Source organism: Eutrigla gurnardus (assembly GCF_963514095.1).
Source record: "Eutrigla gurnardus genome assembly, chromosome: 3".
In the NCBI taxonomy this organism is placed as follows: domain Eukaryota; kingdom Metazoa; phylum Chordata; class Actinopteri; order Perciformes; family Triglidae; genus Eutrigla; species Eutrigla gurnardus.
The window spans coordinates 3,813,025-3,835,635 of NC_139917.1; the positions used below are offsets into that span (position 1 = coordinate 3,813,025).

General features: G+C 42.0%; 1 protein-coding gene across 1 annotated transcript; it reads right to left on the minus strand.

Moving 5' to 3' along the window:
• Nucleotides 1–4,280: 4,280 nt before the first annotated feature.
• On the minus strand, nt 4,281–5,778 carry LOC311010588 (C-X-C motif chemokine 9-like). The gene is made up of 4 exons (XM_084005139.1): nt 5,624–5,778; nt 5,375–5,489; nt 5,185–5,277; nt 4,281–4,743 (listed from the first exon to the last, which is right to left on the minus strand). Exons 1-4 carry the CDS (start codon nt 5,694–5,696, stop codon nt 4,683–4,685), a joined length of 342 nt encoding a protein of 113 aa, XP_083861265.1. The 5' UTR covers nt 5,697–5,778; the 3' UTR covers nt 4,281–4,682.
• Between the last annotated feature and the right edge of the window lie 16,833 nt (nt 5,779–22,611).

The following is a 22,611-nucleotide window of genomic DNA, read 5'->3' on the forward strand; positions in this document are numbered from 1 at the left end:
AAGCTAGATTTGTTGCCAAACTCAATGCTTTAAAACCATAGTCCATAGACCAATGGGGGACGTCACCATGATACGCCCACTGCTGATGCCCTTGACCCCAGAGGGTTATTGTTGTCAGACTGACTCAAAGAACTATTCAACTATTAATATCCGACAGACAGAGGCACTCTGGACAAGAGGTTATAAATCTCCAGTGTGTTTAAGGACACCTGTCAAGTGTGAAAGTATAAGTCTCTTTAACTCAACTTCATTAGGTCTCTTTGTCTTGCCTGCCAACTGTGAGATCGGCATGTGCAAATGTGAACATTATTTATTAAAATAAAACTCTAACCTCTGAAAAGGTAAGTTCACTCTTTGTGAATTCATCTTTGAAGTGCCACCACAATGACAAAACCATATTTGGTCACCTGAGGACATCTGAGCCATCTCCATGACAACTGGACCACTGAATGAGGTTGCCAGTTCACAGTTACCAGAGCCAAGAATACATTTTCTAATCGAGCTTTCTAAGGTTTTACAGTCCTTACTTAGCAAATGGAGGCGTCTTTTGAAATAAGAGTATAATATCAACACAGTCTCACAGCGGGGGGGTGAAATAGTCGTTTAAATCCACTGTTATATGTACATGGACACACATGTTCCATTTTCTTTCATGTTGTGTTTTCAATTGGAAATATCTTTTGTGTCACGTTTAGGCAAAACATCTAAAGTTAGTTTAAGCAACACATCTAAAGTTAGGTTCAGGAAACACATCTAAAGTTACGTTAGGGCAACACAACTAAAGTTAGGTTTAGGCAACACGACTAAAGTTAGGTTCAGGCAACACAACTAAAGCTAGGTTCAGGAAACACAACTAAAGTTAGGTTCAGGAAACACATCTAAAGTTAGGTTTAAGCAACACATCTAAAGTTAGGTTCAGGCAACACAACTAAAGTTAGGTTTAGGCAACACATATAAAGTTAGGTTCAGGCAACACAACTAAAGTTAGGTTTAGGCAACACAACTAAAGTTAGGTTTAGGCAACACATATAAAGTTAGGTTCAGGCAACACAACTAAAGTTAGGTTTAGGCAACACAGCTACATTTAGGTTCAGGCAACACAGCTAAAATCAGGTTCAGGCAACACAGCTAAAATTAGGTTAAGGGAACAAAACTGAAGGTTTAGGCAATAAAATGTATAGTTAGGTTAGGGAAACCATGATTTCACAACAACACTTTGGTACACATTGTCCAACACCTGTCTCATGGTTGTGTTGTTGGACTCGTCCACCTCCCCTCCCCCCACCATAAGCAGTCTTTCTCAATATTTAATTCCAAGGATCCTAATTAACTTTCCATTGCCATTGTTGGAGTACAGTGAGACAGATACAAACATGTACACTTTTTATCCCTGTACACAAAGCCAACAAAACATTTCACAACTATTTCACTCTCAACTGCCATGAGACTGATTTCCTCACGATGGTAGGAGGTTAGAAGTTGGCTCAGGTTTATGTGTTTTCCAGCCTTGGTCTGGTACTGATGGGCTTGTTGTTTTGAGGCAGAGCCGTAAACAAGTACTGCTGAATGTCTGTGAACAGTGCGGAGGAGGTCCTGCACCAATGAGACCTTTGGTTTCATGTAGCTTGTGCTTTAGCATGTGTTTGTTGTGTTTCCATGTGTGTCAGAGTGTGAATACAGCCTCAGGATCAGAGAAGATGTGGGCTTATTGAGGATCCATTCTTTCCCACGCTCTCGTGCTCTGACCCAAAGCAGACCTGCCCTGATTGCCCCGGAGTGAAGCTGCAGTAGCTCTGATATTCTCCAGCAAACTTTATCTCTCCAGCAAATGTTTGCTTGTTGGGCTCATCCAGCTGTAGGAAACAAGCTAACATGTGTCTTGCTAGTGAATACAGCTAGGTGAAATTCACAGAGCGCCTCAGGGTGATATATGAACTCAGACAGGACAACGTTTAGTTCCCAAAGTTCTGGGACTTTAACATGTACAAATTAGCAAAAGTGTTAGTTTCAGCCATGATGGATGAAACATTGGGGGTCTACATGGGTACAGGTAACAGTCTATCACAGGGCTGACATGTAGAGACAGACAGGTAACAGTCTATCACAGGGCTAACATGTAGAGAAAGACAGGTAACCAGTCTATCACAGGGCTGACATGTAGAGACAGACAGGTAACCAGTCTAACACAGGGCTGACATGTAGAGACAGACAACCATTCACACCTACAGGACATTTAGGGCCCTAGTTTTGTGGCGCAGCACAGGGTGGTGCAGGGTGGCGGAGCCGGTGCAATGCAAGTTTAGACCAGCTGCAGCCTTGCGCACGCCGCACGGTCAGTTTGGCAGTTTAGTGGATCGCCTGCGCCAAGATGGGTGTGGCGGCGCAGCAGGGGGAGGCATCACAGATTCAGCTTGGCGCAGCGGAAGTTTCGTGGCAAAAAGTGACGAAACTTGCACTGCACCTAGCCTGGTGCATTAAAGGTGAGGAGAGGAGCTCATTTGATTGGTGAAGATCTGAATCGGCTGTATTAATCCCAGTCCACGCCTTGTCTCCTCCTCGTCTCCCACTCACGCCTTCTTCTCCTCCCTCTTTCCCACTTGCGCGGGTGGGCGAGACGGTGGGCGAGTCGGGAGGTGGGCCTGCGCGAGCCTGCGCGGTGCACGAAACTAGCAATGTCCAGGCGGACACACGCCGTCGGCGTGGCGCAGGTGCGCTGCACGCCGACTGCGCCTGGTCTACGAAACTAGGGCCCTTAGAGTCACCAATTAACCTGCATACTAAAACATGATCCTGAAAAAAAATCAACCGCAAAAACTTTTCATTTTTTTTTCTTGTTTTCACAGATACATTGTTAAAAAACATATCCTGGCAAAACCTTGAAAAAACAAATGTCCCACCTGTTTCACAGATGGAAACACTTTAAGGACCTCAGAAGGATTATCCTTTCTCACCTGTTCTTAAATGTCAACAATAGCAGACATAACTTTCACTGTTCACCTCTGCCAGCAGAGTCATGCCATGCTTCAGGACTCTTTCTCTGCTCTGCCATCCAGCCATGCAGCTGCTGCAAACAGCTGGGGTCAGACGTTCTCACAGCGTCCTTCAATTGTTATCAAGCCAAGCCTCCTCCCCGAGGAGGGAGTGCTCCCTGGAACAAAGTCACTCCGGTGTTCACGAGCGCCAGCTGCGTCTTTGCTGCAGAATAATTATTGTTGGTTTTGATTTTGATGCTGTGCGACTGCTCGGCTGCAGAAATGCTGGTGGTGAGCCCAAATCATGGACTGTCTACAAGAAGTGTACGTAGTCATGGTGACGTCACCCATTGGTTTGTGGTCTACAGTTTTGAAGCCTCAGCATTTTGGCCATCACATCTTAGAAGGATTTTTGTAACCAATGAATGGAAGTGACCATATTTGGACTGCAGATTATGAATTCAACAGCAGAGCTAATTGCATTACATGCCCTTATTGTTTGTTGGACTCTTAATGGACCATAATGTACTAAATGAACATCATGTTGGATTGAAGAAGAATTGAAACTAGAGATTGAGACATAAACTCATGTTTACAATGTTTCAGTCAGGACCACTTTGTCAAAAAGAATCTTTATTTATTTGCACAAGTTTCATTTGGCGGTATGGTACTGTTCTGGGACTCCCTGCTCTTCCACGCGCTTGCGTGGAAAGCCTGAGGCAGGAAGAGCACCTTCCTGCCCTTCATGAGCCATCATGAACGGCATAAGCAGGGAGCGTAGCAGCAAAGAAAAACCCCAGACAGAGCAGAGCAACCAACAAGAACAATGGTAAGGTACATAACAGATGACGGGAGGAGCTGGGGTGGAGGTGGGTTGAAAACGCCGGCAGAGGAAGCAACGAGGGAGGTCAGGCTAGAGCGGTTTAAATAGCGCGCTCTGAATGCAATTTCTCAATAGGAAGCGAGCACTGGGAGTCAGCTGAGCCGTCAGCTGATCTCCTCGGTTTTGACAGCTACGCTGTTGCTGCTGATTTAGAGCTTGATGTCGTGGCCTGCCAGAACTAACGCTACGCTTGATTTACTGTGATAATAAAATAAGTTAGTTTGGGTCATTTTCTCAAAGACTTCCATGCATGAGACTTCCTTTTGTAACAAGAGGAGTCACCTCCAGTTATATTTTGAACAAGAATTTAAAAAAAATTGTATTATAATTTATTCATTATTAAAAAATAATGATATCACTATTATTCAAAATATTTCATAGTTTTTCTCAGAAAACGTTGATATAAGCAAACAGAACGCAAAATATTGTATCAAAATGTTGCTTTTATTTTATTTTATTTAGACCCAGACATTTGTAAAAAAAGAAAATATATATAGAGATTTTTTTTAAATAAATAATCAGCATAAATAATAGATACATCAGGCAACAAAACAAAGGTGTGTGCATTTCGACAGTGGGCTTCTTCCACAGACTTGCTGCTGTATTACTGTATATACATTTACATGATCTATCCCATAACGTCCCCCTTCCAGCCTCTTGGCTGTTAATCATTCCCCCTCCCACCACTCTTCCCCTCCCGCTGTATTTCCCGTCCTCAGTGCAGGAGTTCAGTGTAAGCTCTGCTCTCGGCATTCTTCGGCTCGCGTCTTCATGTGACCTCCGGGACTCTGCTCCGGTTAACTCTCAGGCCTCCCCCTCCTTTAATTTCACTCTGCCTTTCTTTTTCTGGCGATACACTCCATCTTGCGGCTCTCGTCTTTGTTTATCCTGAAAAGAGTGAGGAAGAAAAACTGGGATGAGGCCAGAGCACTAATACAAAACATCTGGAGGATTGTGCAAAGAGTCCCGTGTTCATGTTTGATGAGATTTGTCAAGACGACATTTTCTATCAAAAACTTATCTTAGATTCTGTCTCATTTATTTGGTTTTCATAAACAGGGCTGTTTTGGTTTTACACAACATGTTTTGATGCTCCATCTCGGTGCCAAATCAAGCATTCTTGTGGTGCGATTCAAACACAGCTGTCGGAGGATTCAGCCAGTAAGTGTAGCTCAGATGCCTTTTTGACAAGACTTGGATTTGCGTGGAGATTTTAGTTCAAATGTTCTCGAGTGAGAAAAGTCGATGCCAACAAGTGGATCTGAAGTGATGTTACTGTGTGACAGTTAAGCAGGGTTGTACGTGGGTCATTTGCATGCTGTCACTCACCTTTCCCAGCATTTCAGAAAAGCCTTGGCCATCTTCCCCTCAGTGTTCATGCAGATTTTCTCTGTGGAGTTATCTGGATTATTCATGGTTACACTGAAAAAGAAAAAGACGATTTTGAAATCAATATAAACAAGGGATAAACGAGGGGTTCTGAAAAGCTGCAAATATTAAACTTTGTATTTAAACTTACATGAGTTCAGTTTTATCACATCCAGGGCGTATTTCAAGGACTTGGAAATCTGACATGTTGCCTCTGATGAACTTGATCGTGGTGAGACATGAGCAGCGGCCAAAAAAGTCATGAGCTGCGGAGGAAAGTTTTTCAAAAGCAGTTAGATGTGCATCCTCAGTAACAGGAACGAGTCACTCATCGTTTTAAACTAAGAATGAAACAATGAATGCAGCGTTTTTATCACATATCCTACAGTTCTGAACCCACCTTGATAGAGCTGAATGCAAACTGCAGCCACAACAACCAGCAGGAGAGTGCAGCGTTTCTGTGCCATGGACATTTTTTTTCTGTTGAAAGACAAAGAAGTCCAGAGATCCTTTGGAGGAGAGCAGGTTGAAGAAGAGTGAGGAGCTGCTCAGCCTCTTCCCCTTTTATTGGCTACGCAGGGTGGGCTTTACCAGAGTCCATGTTTATTCCCGTCAAGCCAAACCTGCTCTGGAATTTCCACACTCTGGAGACCCACTCTGGAATGTGCTTGAAAAAACCATCATGACTCCACTAAAACCTTGGTGATTAATAATTTAAGGCACACTTTGCCCGGACATGCTCCGGCAAATCAACCTCTAAACAAACTGTGTTATCTGTCTGGAAGGAGGCCAGTTGCACCACGCTGACAGGGAGTGGAAGTGCTATCAAACCAGACGAGTTGGGAGGTTTACTTTAAAAGCACAACTTCACTTTGGTTTGATAACAGCAGCCTAACAGCTTGTTGCTGTTTAAAATGAGCCTGAAAAAGTGATTTATTCTGCTTATGTCGATGAAAAATCACGTTTAATATTCTTCATTAGTTTCTTATTGTTCTGAATCATAGATATTGTATTTGAAACAGGTGGCAACCTCCAATTCTGAAAAGTGAAGCCCAAGCTGAAGTGTCTTAAACTTGCATATTCTCTACTGGCCATCAGGGGGCAACTCCTCTTGTTGCAAAAGGAAGTCTGATTGCATGGAAGTCTTTGAGAAAACATTGTAAACATGAGTTTATGGTTTCATCTCTAGTTTCAAGTCTTCTTCAATCCAGCATGATGTTCATTTAGTACATTATGGTCCATTTAGAGTCCACCAGACCAGAAAGCAGGGGATGCTTTAGGGGGCGGGGCTACCACAGTGTAGCTATCATCACTACCAATGCAATTAGCTACTAAGATGACTTAGCTTTAAATGTTGACCTTGAATTAAGAAGATAACTTAACAGTTTCAATCTCCTCTGCAGTCCAAATATGGTCACTTCCTTTACTAGCTGTAAAAAATACAAGATGGTGACGGCCAAAATCCAAGAATCCAAAATGCCTGAATCGAGGCATCAAAACCACAAACCCTAAAAACACAAACACAAACTCCTATACAGTGTATGTTGACAACAGTGCAGCTAAGAAAATAAGTTATGTATTCTTATTTATTAGGCTTCATGTGTTTCTTATCGTTAGGAATATAAAAAAAATATATAAATATTTGAATGTATGGGCTGTAGGCTGAGGGTGAGCTGTTCACAACAGCATTCTTGGTGCATGTTGACAGTTACTGGCATGATGACACACTGAGCCGTCATGGTGGGTCAGTGGGGAGGGCAGGCGGAGGACCAGCAACTGTTCTCTCAAACCCACAGAAACACTTTCTCTCTGATTATAATTCAAACACGGCATGGAAGGTTTCCACAAACATTTGTTTGTGTAGAGCAGATACATGCTGTGGCAAGTATCATCCCATTCATGACTGAACAACTCGCCGTGTGAAGAGTTCACTTTCCCACAGATTTGTCCTCTTTTCTTTCATTTTTTTTTTTTTTTTTGGTGAGCTGGTGTCATCTTTATTTTCATTTTGTTATATCTTCTCTAATAGATGAGCTTTGCCATGAGCTGCGATCTCCATCTCATCTCTATTTGCAGCTGAGATACATTTCAAGCAAAAACCTCATGCAAAAAGGACGGTACTTTTAACCCACTTATAAAATGATGTTGCCATACAGGGAAAGGTTATTTTCTACCAGACGGAACAGCTGCAGCTTTAAACAGTTTCAAATGAGGTTCAAAGAACAAAACCAAAAATGCTACAAAACTACTTGCTTATGTTGAGTACAAAATATCATGGTTTGATTTAGAATTCAACACAAAAACACAACAAAAATACTTTTTGTTTATGCAACAAAATAACTTATGTTATGTTTAGGCAACAAAAGTACTTGGTTATGTTTAGGCAACAAAAGTATGTCTGATTTAGTTTTTTATTGGTTTAAAATTGGCTCATCAACTGGCTCCAAGTGAAACATTCCCACCTTGCATGTCTCCATCTCAAGTTTCTAATCGGACTGTAAACAATAAGTAGCGCACAAAAAAGTCAATCTTGGCTCGGCTATCGGCCGTCTGCACCAGAATGGCAGGAATAAAAACCTCGACCCCACAAACGGATGTGCTCACACCGGGTTTCTTGCTTCTGGAAGCAGCACCAACATTGTATTGTAAAGGACATCGTCAGCGTAGCAGGAAATACATCCTTTGACAGGGACTGATCAGAAGGATTCCAATAACCTTTTTAATGGCTTTGTATTTCACGAGGGCTCATAGAGATAAAACCACGTTGTCGGGAGGCCTGCAAGGCTCATTTCGGTGCTCTGGTTTTCACCTGTAAACCAAAAGGGAGGGATCAGTGAACTGCAGGCCTACCGAGTCATCTGAGGACAGCAAAGGCTCGTGACAACATGAAACTCTCTAACCAAAAACACAAAGGGCTCTGGCATGGCAACCCAGTCCCAAAGTGTTCACAGCTGCAGTCCAACACAGTGTGTTGATAGCAGCAACTAAAGACATGACCAGGAACCTTCTTTTGCACTGTGACATTAATCCTCATTAGCTGTTTTCACCATCTAGCTCCCTCGTATCTATTGTTTCCCAGTCGATGTTAGAAGACAATGAAAGTCATACTTTAATTTACTCAAGGCCCCTTTTTATGACACAACTTTATTTCAAAGCCGGCATGATTGTACAACACTACATTACAGGTCTCAGATAATCATATTTCAATTTGATGTGCCTATTGAAATCTTCACAAACTCCCCGCGGCAGGAACTGTAAAACCTACCAACCCTGAGCTTGTAAACCTGTAGCTCTCTCTTTTTATTAACTATATTCAGACATTATATATCTCATATATTTGATTTCTTTAATGAGCGACATTGAATTAAGACTTTGACATGCAACCTCCTGTGTGATTTAGTATTTACAATAAGAGACTGATGTTATGTCAATAGATTCTGGCGCTACTTTTATTTATTAATGCAGTGAACACTCCACGCTTCCTGTTCGACCCTCAGCAAACTGTTTAGATACAAGTCAAAGACAAAATTAGACTGCCAAGCGATTACTCACTCTAATGACACCATCACACCAGCCCACAAACACAGGTTTCTCACTATTATTTAAATCTATTTCAGTGTTTTGCTAGAGCTGAATCCAACTGAATAGCCCTCCTCTCTCTCTCCTCACACAGTTCAAAACATCTATCATATATCATCCCAATTTAACATCTAATTTATGTTTAATAGGTGTATATTATTTATATATATAAATGTCTAGTTTAAATTCAGGTCATCCAGGGTTGGAAGACTGAGTTTAGAAGACTAGATGGACATTTTTCCTACAGTTTTTAGAATATGGTCTGTAGATGCTTCAACAGTGCTGGTCCTTGTGAGAGTTATAGGTGGTGAAAGGACATGTGAAGACATGGAGAAGTCCCCACACACTGTATGCAACATGTCAGACTAATGAAATCATTATGGCAACAGGAAGTCACAATGAAAGCTCATTTTGTGGTTGTGATTGTGGTTAGATAAACATGATTACACATAGATAGATATTCAATATTAAGAAACTCATAAATTCAACTCATGAAGCCCCTCGGCATCTGATATCAAAGCACTCAGGCTGCATTTAAGGGTCTGTATGAGACTTTCAACGGATCCAACGTTAACCCAGCCAAAACATTAATAGGCGCTCAGAGCAGCTCCATTTGTTTTGGGGGGTTTGGCTGTAGATTTTGGCGGTTAGTAGATGAATGGAATTGAATATCAAAGCTTTCAGAATCAGTGGCCTATCCAACGGGGCTGAATCAGGTGACTTGCATACACTGGGACCTGGATATGATACGCTCAGACTCCCCTGAACATTGCGGCATTCTACATGATCGTCATTGTTAAGATGAAGTGGATGCACCGTGACTGTTTTGGTTCGATTGTCAGGAAATGTGAACCAAACACACTGAAACCTGTTTTTCACCTCAACGGCTGCAGGTCTAGACCGGAGCCTTGCAGATCTGGGTGTCTTAACATGTCTTCATATCCTGTTTGTTTGACTGTTGTAGTTTGTGTCTCTTGATATATTACCTCAGCGCTGAGATCTTGCAGCGTCTCCCGACACAAAGCTTCCATTGTGCCGTTGCTTTCTCCGGCTGTACTTCACTTTTAAAGCCACACTTGTGAGTGTTTACACATCGCATGGGGTCTTTGGGACCTTACAACCAAACCTTGTATCAACTTCAGCAAATCTGTTTCCTATCACTCCTCTGGCACGCTGCAGTATATCTTATTGCAGAGCGGCGCTCGCAGTAACTCGTTCCTTTCCTGATTTCTTTAGTTCAGGAGAATAGATGATATCTGCACCTCAACATCACTGTGGGTGCAATTAAAAGCAAATGTAATCATGTCAACAGACACTTCGCCGCAGCAGCACTTTCCTGTAAATGTTGTGCAATAGTGAGTTAACTTATTGCTCATACAGTCTGTTCTTACCGCACGCCGTTAAAGCATGAGTCAAGGCATCCCTTGTGAATATCAAGCTGCATCTTTAGGTTTTTGCATGAAGATCATCTTTCTGAGGTAAATGTTTGCTTTCTCATTCTGTGTGTCTGACTCATGCAGTGTTGCGCAACGTCCGTGAACCATTTAAGGTCTAGAATGAGACTCGCAGGCTTGTTCTGTGGAAATGTCTCTCGGGGAGGATGGGGGGGGGGGCGCTCTGTTCCGCTTCTCCCCCCCATCACATGCTTGTTGGACCTAACTAAGGCGATTCCTGCCAAGGCCCAGCTGGAGACGTTTTCCACATGGTCACAAAACTTCAGGGAAAAAGAAAGTAAAAGTAGAACATGAAGCACAGCAAAGATAATGAAGGGCAGCCGTGTTTCGAGTCTCTTGGGATGTTTAAGCATCATGGAACATTTCATTGTTAAAGAATGAATAGTGTCATGTTTTTCTCACAATAGTTTTATTTAAAACTAAACAAAATGTCTTTAAAGTTACAGAATATTACTGAACTTTTGGACTGAACACATTCTCACTCACAACTCAGCAAATCCTGATGCTTGGTCGTCCGGTTCAAGCTATTAAACTCAGGTTTACAATGTTTACTGAGATAATGAATCCAGAGAGAAGTAGGCTCATTTTCTCATAGACTTCCATACAATCAGACTTCTTTTTGCAACCAGAGGAGTCGCCCCCTGATGGCCAACAGACAGAATGTAAGTTTAAGGCACTTTACCATTGGCTTCACTTTTCAGAGCCGGAGGTTTCTGCCTGGTTTCTACTCATTATATGCAGTCTCTCTTCAAAATTCAACTTTCAATGAAGCTTTATTTACTTTAACACTTATAGGCTGGGGAAAGTTTGTGGATTGAGTTCAAATAAATGTGTTCATTACGTTAATAATTATATTTATGTAACTGGTGTTGATGTTGCAAACTCTAACTTGGCTTCATAAAGGAAACAAACAACGATCTCCAGAGTGAAAGGCTTTCTCTTTATACGACGTCAGCTGCGTCTAATAATGAAGGTTAACACTGTAACTTGTTGAAAGCCTGGGGTGTCTCATGCAGAGGCTAAAGGGCTCTCGCCCGATGATGCTGAGAGTGAGAACGGATCGGTCCTGGTCGGGATTGTAAATGCATGCAGTGCAGAGAAAATGAAAGTGCTTTATTGCTTCATTCATCTCATGCAGGGCCAGCCCAAACTTTTGCTGTACACGATTTCAAATGAAATAAAAACAAATCGACAAAAGAATTAAAGTGAAACGCAAATGTATTTTAAATAATTAGGACACGTATTGTTGATTTGTTTTGAGGGGCCCTTCCTAGTTTTTATGTGGTTATACTTCGGTGTTGTACATTCTTCCAAATCCGGCCGTCAGATGAGTCCAAATTAAAAATCAGTGCATGTATCTTTAAATATTGAAACCGCGACCGAAAGCATAATTTTCAGTTTGTTTGGGGGCCCCCTGGTGGCTGAGGGGCCCGATGCAACCACTTAGTCTGCTCACGCCTCTGGCTGCTCATTTGTTTGTTCTGCCATTGATATTTTTCCCTTTTCATCTTTTGTTTCATGTGTTGTGCTAATTTAGCACTTCAAAGGAAATGCATATCATGTTTGAAAAGTGGCTGTACTCAGTTGCTTCTTAAACATGAATTAATCATGCGACGTGGAACTGAAGTCAGAGCATGCTGCAGGGGTAAGCGAGTAGATCCAGTGGTGACGGTAATCCGCTCACCACGTTAATCCTCCCTCCGGCTCACACCAGGCCTGCAAACGGGGATTGTGCAACAAGCCGGTCCAGCAGGTTCTGGTTAAAACACAGCGACGAGTCGTAGCTCGGTTGGTCACTTAAAGTCAGTGATATGTCTGATAGCTCAACAGGGATCCAGGGTGCGTGGGTCCGCGGGGCATTCATAGAAGACACCCCACAGGTCACCCCGGGGCATTTGCGCACCATCCAGCGGCGGTGACCCCTGAGGGGCCCGTGGAGGGGATAGGGGGCCGGCTGGGAGAGCTCCTTGATAGAGTGCAAGTAGTCCTCCATGGTGTGTGAGGAATAATCAAGGTGTCCATCCTCTGTGTCGCTCTCCTGCAGCTCGTCGATGGTTGGAAGTCTGTCCACTGTGGACAGGAGGCACCTGGGCTTCATCCTGCAAAGAAACGCATGTCATTTACTGCTGCTATCATGATGCAACCCAGTCTCACGGCCGATCACACAGGCACATGAAGTGTTGTTTGTTGCCGTGTGTTCAGCACTAAAACCAAATGGAGTGAAGCGGATCCCTTTACATGGTGGACACACAAATGAAACGCATCCACGAGACTACACTGTCCAGAGGTAGTGACGTAGTATTAAATATGATGGTGGGGGTGGAGGGCTCCAACAAAACGGGATGTTCAACCACGAGGCTGGTGTTGGACACGTGTCCCAAATTGGTAGTAGTGTAGTAGTAGTATTAATATTAATAGTAGTAGTGATATAAGCATTAGTAGTAATATTAACAGTAGTAAAAATATTAACAGTAGTATTAACAGTAGAACATGGTATCAGGCACAGACACGTTTAGATGGATCTGTCTGCATCATGTCCCCTGTAGACCAGAAAGCAGTGACGAGCAGCATCACAGCAGCAGGTGGGTGGAGCCACAATACGCTGCTTCAACATAAGGTCAACTTGGGTCTTGAAATGTTTTGTTCATGATTTTCTATTTTCTATTTTATTCCCCACCGCTACCCTCACAATAAAATTAATTCTACTTTGATATTATTATTTGGAGTTTTAGTTGATTGGAGCAGTTCTTTCAAAGAAATCAACAATTGCTTATCAACTCAGCTCTCTAAACTGTAACTCAAGAAATATCCTCAAAATATTTTCAGAACATTTGACATTTTCAGAAACCTTTCAAAATAGATTAATATAGATCTGCAAAATAAAGCACTGCCATTTGACTTCACCAACACCATCAGCCATTAGAGATGCCTTCATGCTGTCGGGAGAAACATTTCAGTACGGTAGCGCAATCCTGATGGACAAATGTTTAGTCTTGTGTGCATTTTTAATAGCATAATGTAAACTCCCCTCATGTTGCTAAATCAGCAAAATAAAATAAAGTGTCCTCATAGCTTGGTCCCTCTTCTCTCTATTTCTATACGTAGTCCAATCCAAAGTCAGACTCACCTAGAAACGTCTCTGTGCTTCTTCCTGAGGACAGTTTGTCTTCCTCCTCAGTGACTTCTCTGCCACTTCCTCTCGGTTTTCTCCCACAATGCCTGCAGTCTGCAGGTATTGACTTTAGGCTCTCAGCATGTACAGAACATGTTGCGGCTGTATGGTGGTGTGATTCTGTAAGCGCTGTCGGTGGATAAGCCGGGCCAGGGGAGCTTTTATAATACATTAGCCAGGCGAGGCTAACAGAGCCAATTATAGAGCTCAGACAGAGCCAGGCTGTAACGGGGATGTGGGTTGGGATGTTCTGTACCCTGCAACATGAGGGAACCTGCGGTCAGGTGGTCACTGAGGGGGCCACGATGGGGAAACGTTATTTTCTCACACAGTTTCACTACTTTTATTGGCTGTTTGATGTTGTGGTTCAATTTCCTCTAAAGACAAATGTCTGGAGTGACGTCAACGCAGCAACCTACGTGAAGAGTGAAGCCAAATCTAAAGTGCCGAAAACTTGCATTCTCTCTACTGGCCATCAGGGGGCGGCGACTCTGGTTGCAAAAAGAAGTCTGGTTGTATATAAGTCAATGAGAAAATGGTCCTACTTCTCTCTTGATGTATTATCTCAGTAAACATTGTCAACATGAGTTTATGGTCTCGCATCAGTGCCACAAACTCGCAAATTGCGGAGATGTGAGAGCGCATCCCGACCACAGCAATCCGAGTAGTGGCGTTGTCCGCCCTCGCACTGGTCTGCTCAGTAGCGATCTTTCCCATTTTCCCATATTGCATGAAGATTCCACATGCCAAGGCGATCGTTCCAATTGTCATGAACGTGAACACGTACACGTCCTCGACGTCTTCCACATCCAGTGCGGCATGGCAGATGACTCTCCACTTTCCCCAACCATCCATGATGTAGCCGGACATGAAGGTCCCGTCTGGGCATGTAGGTTCACCACAACCCGCACGCCGTGTTGAGAACACTCTGTCGACAGCCTTCAGTGACCAGCTCAGCAACTCCATCGTTGACTGTTGATATTGATTGATTGAAAACGTTGTTGTACAATATTAGACAAGTCTCCAATCGAGTGACCTTAGTGTGATGATTTACAGGGCTCAGTTGAGTTCTTCACAGCTCAGAACTTCTGATCGCTCGCAGTAGTGTCACAGTTTGTATTCGTACCTAATTTACCTCCACATTGTTGATACACATTATAACAACATCCTGCTACGTACAACTGACATTGGCCTTGGACCATACAAGTTTCTGGTTCAACTTATTGTTTGGGTACAGAATGTTTTTTTTGTTATGCTCCCATGCCGTCTCAACACAGTGTCTGCTGATTCGTGCCTCTGACCTTCATCAACCCTCATGTATTAATCTGTACCGGTCAACGGTTGAATTTACATACTTCTTCTTAAAGCCACTTAGTGTTGCTGATTTTTTGACTTCTTCTTCTAACACATTCCATTGTTTAACACCTGTGACCGATAAGGAAAAGGATTTTAACGTAGTTCGTACCTTCCTTTGCCTGACAATCATGTTCCCTCCAAGATTGTGTCTCTCCTCTCTGTCTAGGAAAAGTATTTGCAGGTTGTGAGGGAGGCTTTTGCTAGCAGCCTTGTACATCATTTGTACTGTGTGATAGTTTATTGTGCTGGATCTAGGGTTGATTCCCAACAGTTCAATCTCCTTTTGGAACTTTGTCCAGAAATCCAGGAGCTTTGGGCAATCCCAGAATGTATCTGTAAGGTTGCCTACCAATCCACTCACACAAATTATAATTATTTTGTATTTACTTTAAGAAGGAGGACTTTATGTTCTCCCTAGTAGAGGATAATCTACTAAATTGGTTAAGCAATTTCTTCTTCATGAAAATGATACGATGAGCTGTAAAAACATGTCATTCCACAGACAAGTAAAAGGAAAAACCTGAATAAACGACTGGCGAAAAATAACAAATGCTGATGGAACAGCATTCAGCAGAAAATCACCTGACTAACACACGCTGCTTTTTCCTTTAGTTCCTTATCTCTTCTATCTTACCTGAACCAATCTGTTCCAATAATTCATCTAGTGACTTATTCAGAGCGCCTGCCAACGTCGTCACAGTCTCACACTTACACAGAAACAACAGCTGTTACAGTAAACGCAGTCAGCGTCTACGAACTGAACCATCTGGTGTTGCTCAGGGAGTCACCCATGTTTTAAATGTTAATATATTTCAGTGTCCACAATGCATCGACTGCACTGCACTCTCTCTCTCTCTCTCTCTCTCTCTCTCTCTCTCTCTCTCTCTCTCTCTCTCTCTCTCTCTCACACACACACACACACACACACACACACACACACACATTCAGCTCCCTCATTACACCTGGAAGCACATGCAAGTGGATGCAAGAAAAACAAGGCGAGAAAAAATACATACATAATATATCATGTTAAAATGCACTAAAAATAAAATAATGATTGAAACAACAGAAATAAAAAAGGAAAAACATATGAAGCAAAATAAAATATTGAAAAACAAAGCAAATTCTGTGTAACATTCTGACTAATTTTACAGTTTTTTCCTATCGTTTTAGGCAATTTACCTAAACCATGTTCACATTCCCTAAACACTTCACACAGTGAGCATACCAGTAGACCATGTGAACCAAACTGTGGTTACTTGCCCCTATGCTAAGATACAAATGCTGGCAATGACGCCTTCTTCCAAATTTCATGGATACCTGCCCCAGTCAATGTTCACTACCGGCAAAACGCTGTGGAACTACAGCATATTTTACCAATGTTTAGATACTCTGTTCAAAACAGTGAACTTTCTGTTCAAAACCTAACAGTAATTTAGATCACTGTAGATGGAAAGATGCTGCATTTGGACAGACAAATGAAGTTACATGTTTGAATAAGAAAAAATATTTAGTTTATAGTTTATTTATTTTATTTTACAGTAATTTAGATTTGTTTCCCCCTGTGCACCATAGTTCTTGGTGAATTGGCATGGAATTACTTTTTTTACGTAAAAGCAACACTACATACAATGATCTGTACAAAACACAGAGGATAAGTTTTGCAATGCAAAACAGCTGGTGGTCATTTCAGCTAAAGACCTACTCAGCTAAAGACCTACTCAGGTGTTTTACATGTAATTTGTGCCTCGTTGAAAAAGGGCCTTCTTTGGCATTTGCTTTGGACTTCTTTACGTAGTTGGTATAGGAAAATGGATGCAGCAAGAGCAAGAGCAAGAGGCAGAGGCAGAGGAAGAGGTGGAGGTGAAGGTGAAGGTGAAGGTGGAGGTGAAGGTGAAGGTGGAGGTGGAGGTGGAGGTGAAGGTGGAGTAGGAGGAAGAGGAAGAGGTAGAGGAAGAGGTAGAGGAAGAGGGAGAGGTAGAGGTGAAGGTGAAGGTGAAGGTGAAGGTGAAGGTGGAGGTGAAGGTGAAGGTGGAGGTGGAGGTGGAGGTGAAGGTGGAGTAGGAGGAAGAGGAAGAGGTAGAGGAAGAGGAAGAGGTAGAGGAAGAGGGAGAGGTAGAGGAAGAGGGAGAGGGAGAGGAGCAGCAGCAGCAAGGACAGTTGTATCTGATGAAATCAGAGCAACTGTCATCGACCATGTAATCAATCATGGTCTGTCCATGAGGGAAGCTGGTCTGAGGGTTCAGCCGAACTTGCCAAGATCAACGGTGGCATCAATCGTGAGGGTTTTCACACAAACTAACAGGTACTATACAGTATTTACAGCATTCTGACTGATGTGTTTGTAACAGTAGTAATGTGATGTGAGAAGTCTCCAAAACTCTCCTGACGTATCAGTGCATTTGTGTCTGACTCACTATTGTAGGACCCAACGGTTGCCCCACTCAGGTGGAAGGGGAAGAAAATTCACTTTGCCACAACAAAATGCAATAGTGCAAATGGTTATTGCTAACAATAGTATAAGGCTAAGAGAAATTTGTGCAAACATCATCGCAGACATTGGTGTATTTGCCAACATTGAGAATGTTGGCACCACGACCATCGCCAGAGTGCTGAAAAAGCACCAAATTCGAATGAAGCAGCTTTACACTGTCCCCTTCGAGAGGAACTCTGAGCGGATAAAGGAACTCCGGTACCAATACGTCCAGGTAAGACTGAACACAGGACACACTGTCATGTTGATTGTGATTTTGCACAAAACTGTAAGCTATGCCATTTTTGTCTTATGGAACTTGTGTATTCTCTAATTTCCTGAAGAGAGCCATGGAACTTGAAGCCAGTGAGAATGAACATGCATTCACTTTGTGGATGAGGCTGGCTTCAACCTGGCAAAAACACGTCGCCGTGGAAGGAACCTGATTGGGAAAAGGGCCACGATAGATGTTCCAGGCCAGAGGGGTGCGAACATCACCATGTGCGCAGCAATTTCGAACGATGGACTGCAGCTGCAGAAGGCCGGCATAGGCCCATACAACACCGAAAGCCTAATTGCCTTCATAGATGAGCTTTACGAAAGGCTCACAGCAAGAGAGGTAGACAGGCAGAATCTACCAACGTATGTAATTGTATGGGACAATGTGGCCTTTCACCACTCCCGGCAAGTCACAGGGCGGTTTGCGGCGCATCCTAGGATGATGTCACTTTTCCTTCCGCCTTACTCTCCTTTCCTCAACCCCATCGAGGAATTCTTTTCGGCGTGGAGATGGAAGGTCTATGACCACCGCCCTCAGGACCAGATGTCCCTATTAGAGGCAATGGCTGCTGGGTGTATGGACATAGCCCCAGAAGATATCCAGGCCTGGATAAGGCATTCCAAAAGATTTTATCCACGTTGTATGGCAAGAGAAACCATACGTTGCGACGTAGATGAAAATTTGTGGCCAAATGCGGAGGATAGGAGGGATTAGCCCAATTCTGCGCCACTGTTGGGCTACTGTAATATACAGTATGTGCAGGTTTTGTGCATTGCATTTTTTGTTAGAACACATTTTTTGACTTTGTAATGTATTTTCTGTTTTGTGTAACACTTGCACTGTGACAAAATCTCCAAAAAGTAAAGCACAGTGAAAAAAACTGTTGTGTTTGTGATTTGTTTCTGGATCATATATTACTTACTTACTGTATGTAATTTGCATTACAAAAACTGAAAATTGTTATTCTCAGTTTCTCATAAAACACTTACAGTATTTACTGTATTTACAATTACAGTACATTTACCACACTCAATTGTGACATCTTTTGTGGGAGGTAAACCGACATATGAACACTGTCAGCAGATACTTGGCTTGGATTGTCATACTGTAATATTACAAACTTTATTACTGTAGTCCAAAGAAGTGTTTGTCTGTGTTTTTTCTCTTTTTTTCAATGCAACACTACAGGAAATCTATGCCAAACTGGAGGACACAGCAACATTTTATATATGCAATTGGCAATGCTTCAAGATGTTAGTGTTTTTTAGGTCATAGTGTTCTGAGAGGAAACATGTGTTAAGTTATGGCAGCATTGTTTGTGGTGTGGTTAATGTAGTGCATTTTGCACCAAAGGTTAACAGATATGCAGAGGTGTGTGTCTCTAAAGCCCACTGTGTTAAGTGATATGGAAAAGTGACCATAGTATGGGTACATGACCGAAAACAATAGGAAAAAACTGTAATATCAGGGAAAACTCTGAGTGAGAACGAGTTTTATTAAAGTCACAGTGGAGAGATAAAAGAGAGAAACATGATCTGTATCTGAAAGAAAACCTTCTTACGTTAACATACTCAAATCTCTACTATAGGAGAAGTAGTAATACAACAGAGTAAAAGTCTGGCATTCAAACAATTACTCAAATAAAGGTAGTTAGGCCCTTACAGAGGTCTGGTAGGCACCGAATGGCCTGAAAGGCGTCTGGTTAAAACATCAGCGCATGAATAATAGGAGACGGCATTCCTATGGAATGAGCCAACAGCTGGTAGTCTTCAAGTATAACTGTATAAAACGTTAAGGATGTGATTCAAAATCAAAGCTGGCAGACACTTTCTTAAACTACTAAAGCTGAGCCAAACCAGGGAAAACAATCCCAAATATTTGATTTGAACATGTTTTATAATTCTAGATATTAATGATAAGTAAAGCACAAATATAATGTTTCTGTCAGCATTTGCAGACATACATAGAAATATTGTATTTACTTTTTATATTTAGCTCTGGTATGAGATTGTTACAAGCTTTTATTGACTGTAAAGACAACAATGAAATTACTAATGTATACAATAATGTTGGTGATTATGATTTTTGTAAGGAGCCCTTTTGTGTTGTGTCTAATGAGGTCATTCAGCTCAATGTTTAACACATAAAGGTGACCTCCATATATGACGAGCATTTAGTTGCAGGAAGAAGGATGGTGTTAAGAAACAACAGTATTAACTGGCAGCCAGTGCTGAACCAGAACACAGTCTGCTGCAGGAGAAGTCACTCCTGATAAGAATCCCACACAAGTTTTGTTGAACAAACATCCTCCACAGTTCCTCCCTGATTTCAACATTGTGTCTCACTTTGCTGTAACAGTTACACTAAAAACTATAAATCACAAACTTATTGTAAAATTAAAGGACCACGAGTGTTAAATGTAATTTTCCATTCACAATCTTGGCCCCCTAGCTTACCCTCTTTCATGTTAATCGAGATTGTGTGATTTTTTTTAGATAGTTTGTTTGTTTACATTTCATCCATAAACTTTACAGAATGTTCCTAAAAATGCTTGTTGAAGTAAAAACTCACCTTGCTGTTAAAATCCTCTTTCGAGCTCAAATTGGAGTCCGAATTCAATTTCTGTAAGGAACTACTTTTATAGCGTAATAACATTCAGCCCAACGGCTGTCTTGGCTCTGTTGTGATTGACAGCTCAGATGGCGGAACCAAAGTATAGAGGAGGTCAATGATTGGCTGAAAGTTAGACCTTGGGTTTGTGTGAATTTACAAAGTCCAATCAGAGCCAGGGAACTTTTGACCAATGGGATGCAGCTGAGGGATCATGTGATCCTTGTGCAGCGCGAATGTAGTGCTTGTTATTGATTTTTTAACTTGATATTATCCTCCTTCCTCAGAAACGTAAGTCAAATATATACTTAGAGTACCGAAAGTAAAAGTACTCATTGTGCAGAATTTCCCATATCAGAATCATATCCTTTATATTACTTTATTATAACTATTGATGCATTAATGAGTTCATCACTTTAATTATATATTCTTCTGGGTAGACTTAATAACAACCATGAATCACAATGTATTAGTTGATTTGTGTTTTGAATTAATTATCTAAATTTGCAAACTAGTAAATTAAAGACTGCAGACTAAAAGTATAAAGTAGCATGCAATGTAAAATATGGAAAAATCTGAAAACCAGTTTCTCTGTTGTGAATGGGACAATGAATCCCCATTAAAATGTGCTGTTTTAATCTGGACACACTAATGAAAATAAATGGGGAGACATTTGCATAAACACTGGTCTTCATGATGTCTGCAGCCACACACACTAAGGCAGTTGGCTCAGACGGCTCCACTAATAGCTGACCTCAGAGACACATACTAACTGTATAATGGAGTGCACTAAGCCTGCATGCTAATGTGCTATTTGAGGCACATTTCTTTGTCAACACAGCTCCACATAAACCTTGAGATTAAGGCCAGAGCTGCAAATAGATGCTGCTGTGATTAAGAATAGACTAAGAGGCATTAAGGGAGACTCAGGTGAGCTAAATTTACCACGTTACCTGATCTAATAGTATTTGGCCTCACTTTCAGATTGAAGTTTATTCCAGCTAGTTACGTCGGTGGACAGGATGATCAAATGCAATGCGTCTTTACCACAGAATCAGAGGGAGAAAACCTTCTCTGTAAATACTTACCCTACTGTGGGTCACAGGGGGGCCACTACACCACTGTGACGCCATTACCAGCCTTTTTCTTCAATGAGCTGGATTACATTATTGTTCATGGCAGTTGTAGGCTATATCCTTGCATGTTGACATAAATAAAATTCAATATTTTGGGAAAAAAGTCCTACCACAGGTTATATGAGAAAGTCCAGCTTTCTTGTCTGCACACTAAATATCAATCAGACCTTTGTGGCCTGTACAATCTCTAATCTTATCTTGTGGTGGATTTAGAGAAAGTCTCCTAAATTGCATCCACATTTCCCAACAACCTCTGGTTCTAAAAAGCGAAGCCAATTATGAAGTTCCTTAAACTTGCATTCTCTCTGCTGGCCATCAGAGGGCGACTCCTCTGGTTGCACAAAGAAGTCAGATTGTTTCGAAGTCTATGAGAAAATGGCCCCACTTCTCACTTGATGTATTATCTGTGTAAACATTGTAAACATGAGTTTATGGTCTCAAACTCTAGTTTCAAGTCTTCTTCAATCCAGCATGATGTTCATTTAGTTCATTATGGTCCATTTAGAGTCAGATAGACCAGAAAGCAGCACAGGCTTTAGAGCATGGCTATTTTGTGATTGACCGGTCACTACCGCGGCATTTGTACCATGGTGTTTGTCGTCATTACCACGCTACCATCCTCCCAATGCAGTTAGCTACTACAGTTTTTTACCATCGCTATTTTCCTAAACTCTTAACGCACCAACACACCTACCACGCGCAATTGGCCAAACGGTTCATTTCATAATCAAAATCACACACTGTTGCTACAAGTAAAGCCTCTTTCTCTTGGGCCATCCTCTCTTGTGGTGTTCCTCAGGGGTCGATCTTAGGTCCCTTGCTCTTTTCAATTCCTATTCCCTTTGGGGATATCATTCGTAAACACAATATCCAGTTCCAATGTTATGCGGGCAACACCCAGCTCTTTGTTCCTCTTAAACCTGATGAGACAGGTAATTTGACCCATATCATGTCGTGCCTCGCTGACATAAAGTGCTGGATGTCTCAGAACTTTCTGCAGCTTAATGAAGCCAAATCCGCGATTCTGCTATTTGGCCCCCCAATGCTATCAACTCCATGCAGCCTAATCTTGGTGGCCTGTCCACCAATGTTAAATCTGCTGCCCGTAATCTGGGGTGATTTTTGACCCTAATCTCTCTTTTAATGGCCAAATAACGAGTGTTGTTCAATCATTTCTTTTCCATTTGAGGAACATCGCTAAAATCAGGTTTGTATCATGTACAGACCTTGAAAAGGTTATCCATGCTTTTCATTACTCACATTTAGATTATTGTAACTCCCTATACTCTGGGCTGAGTCAGAAAGCCTACATCCCGCCTCCAGCTGGT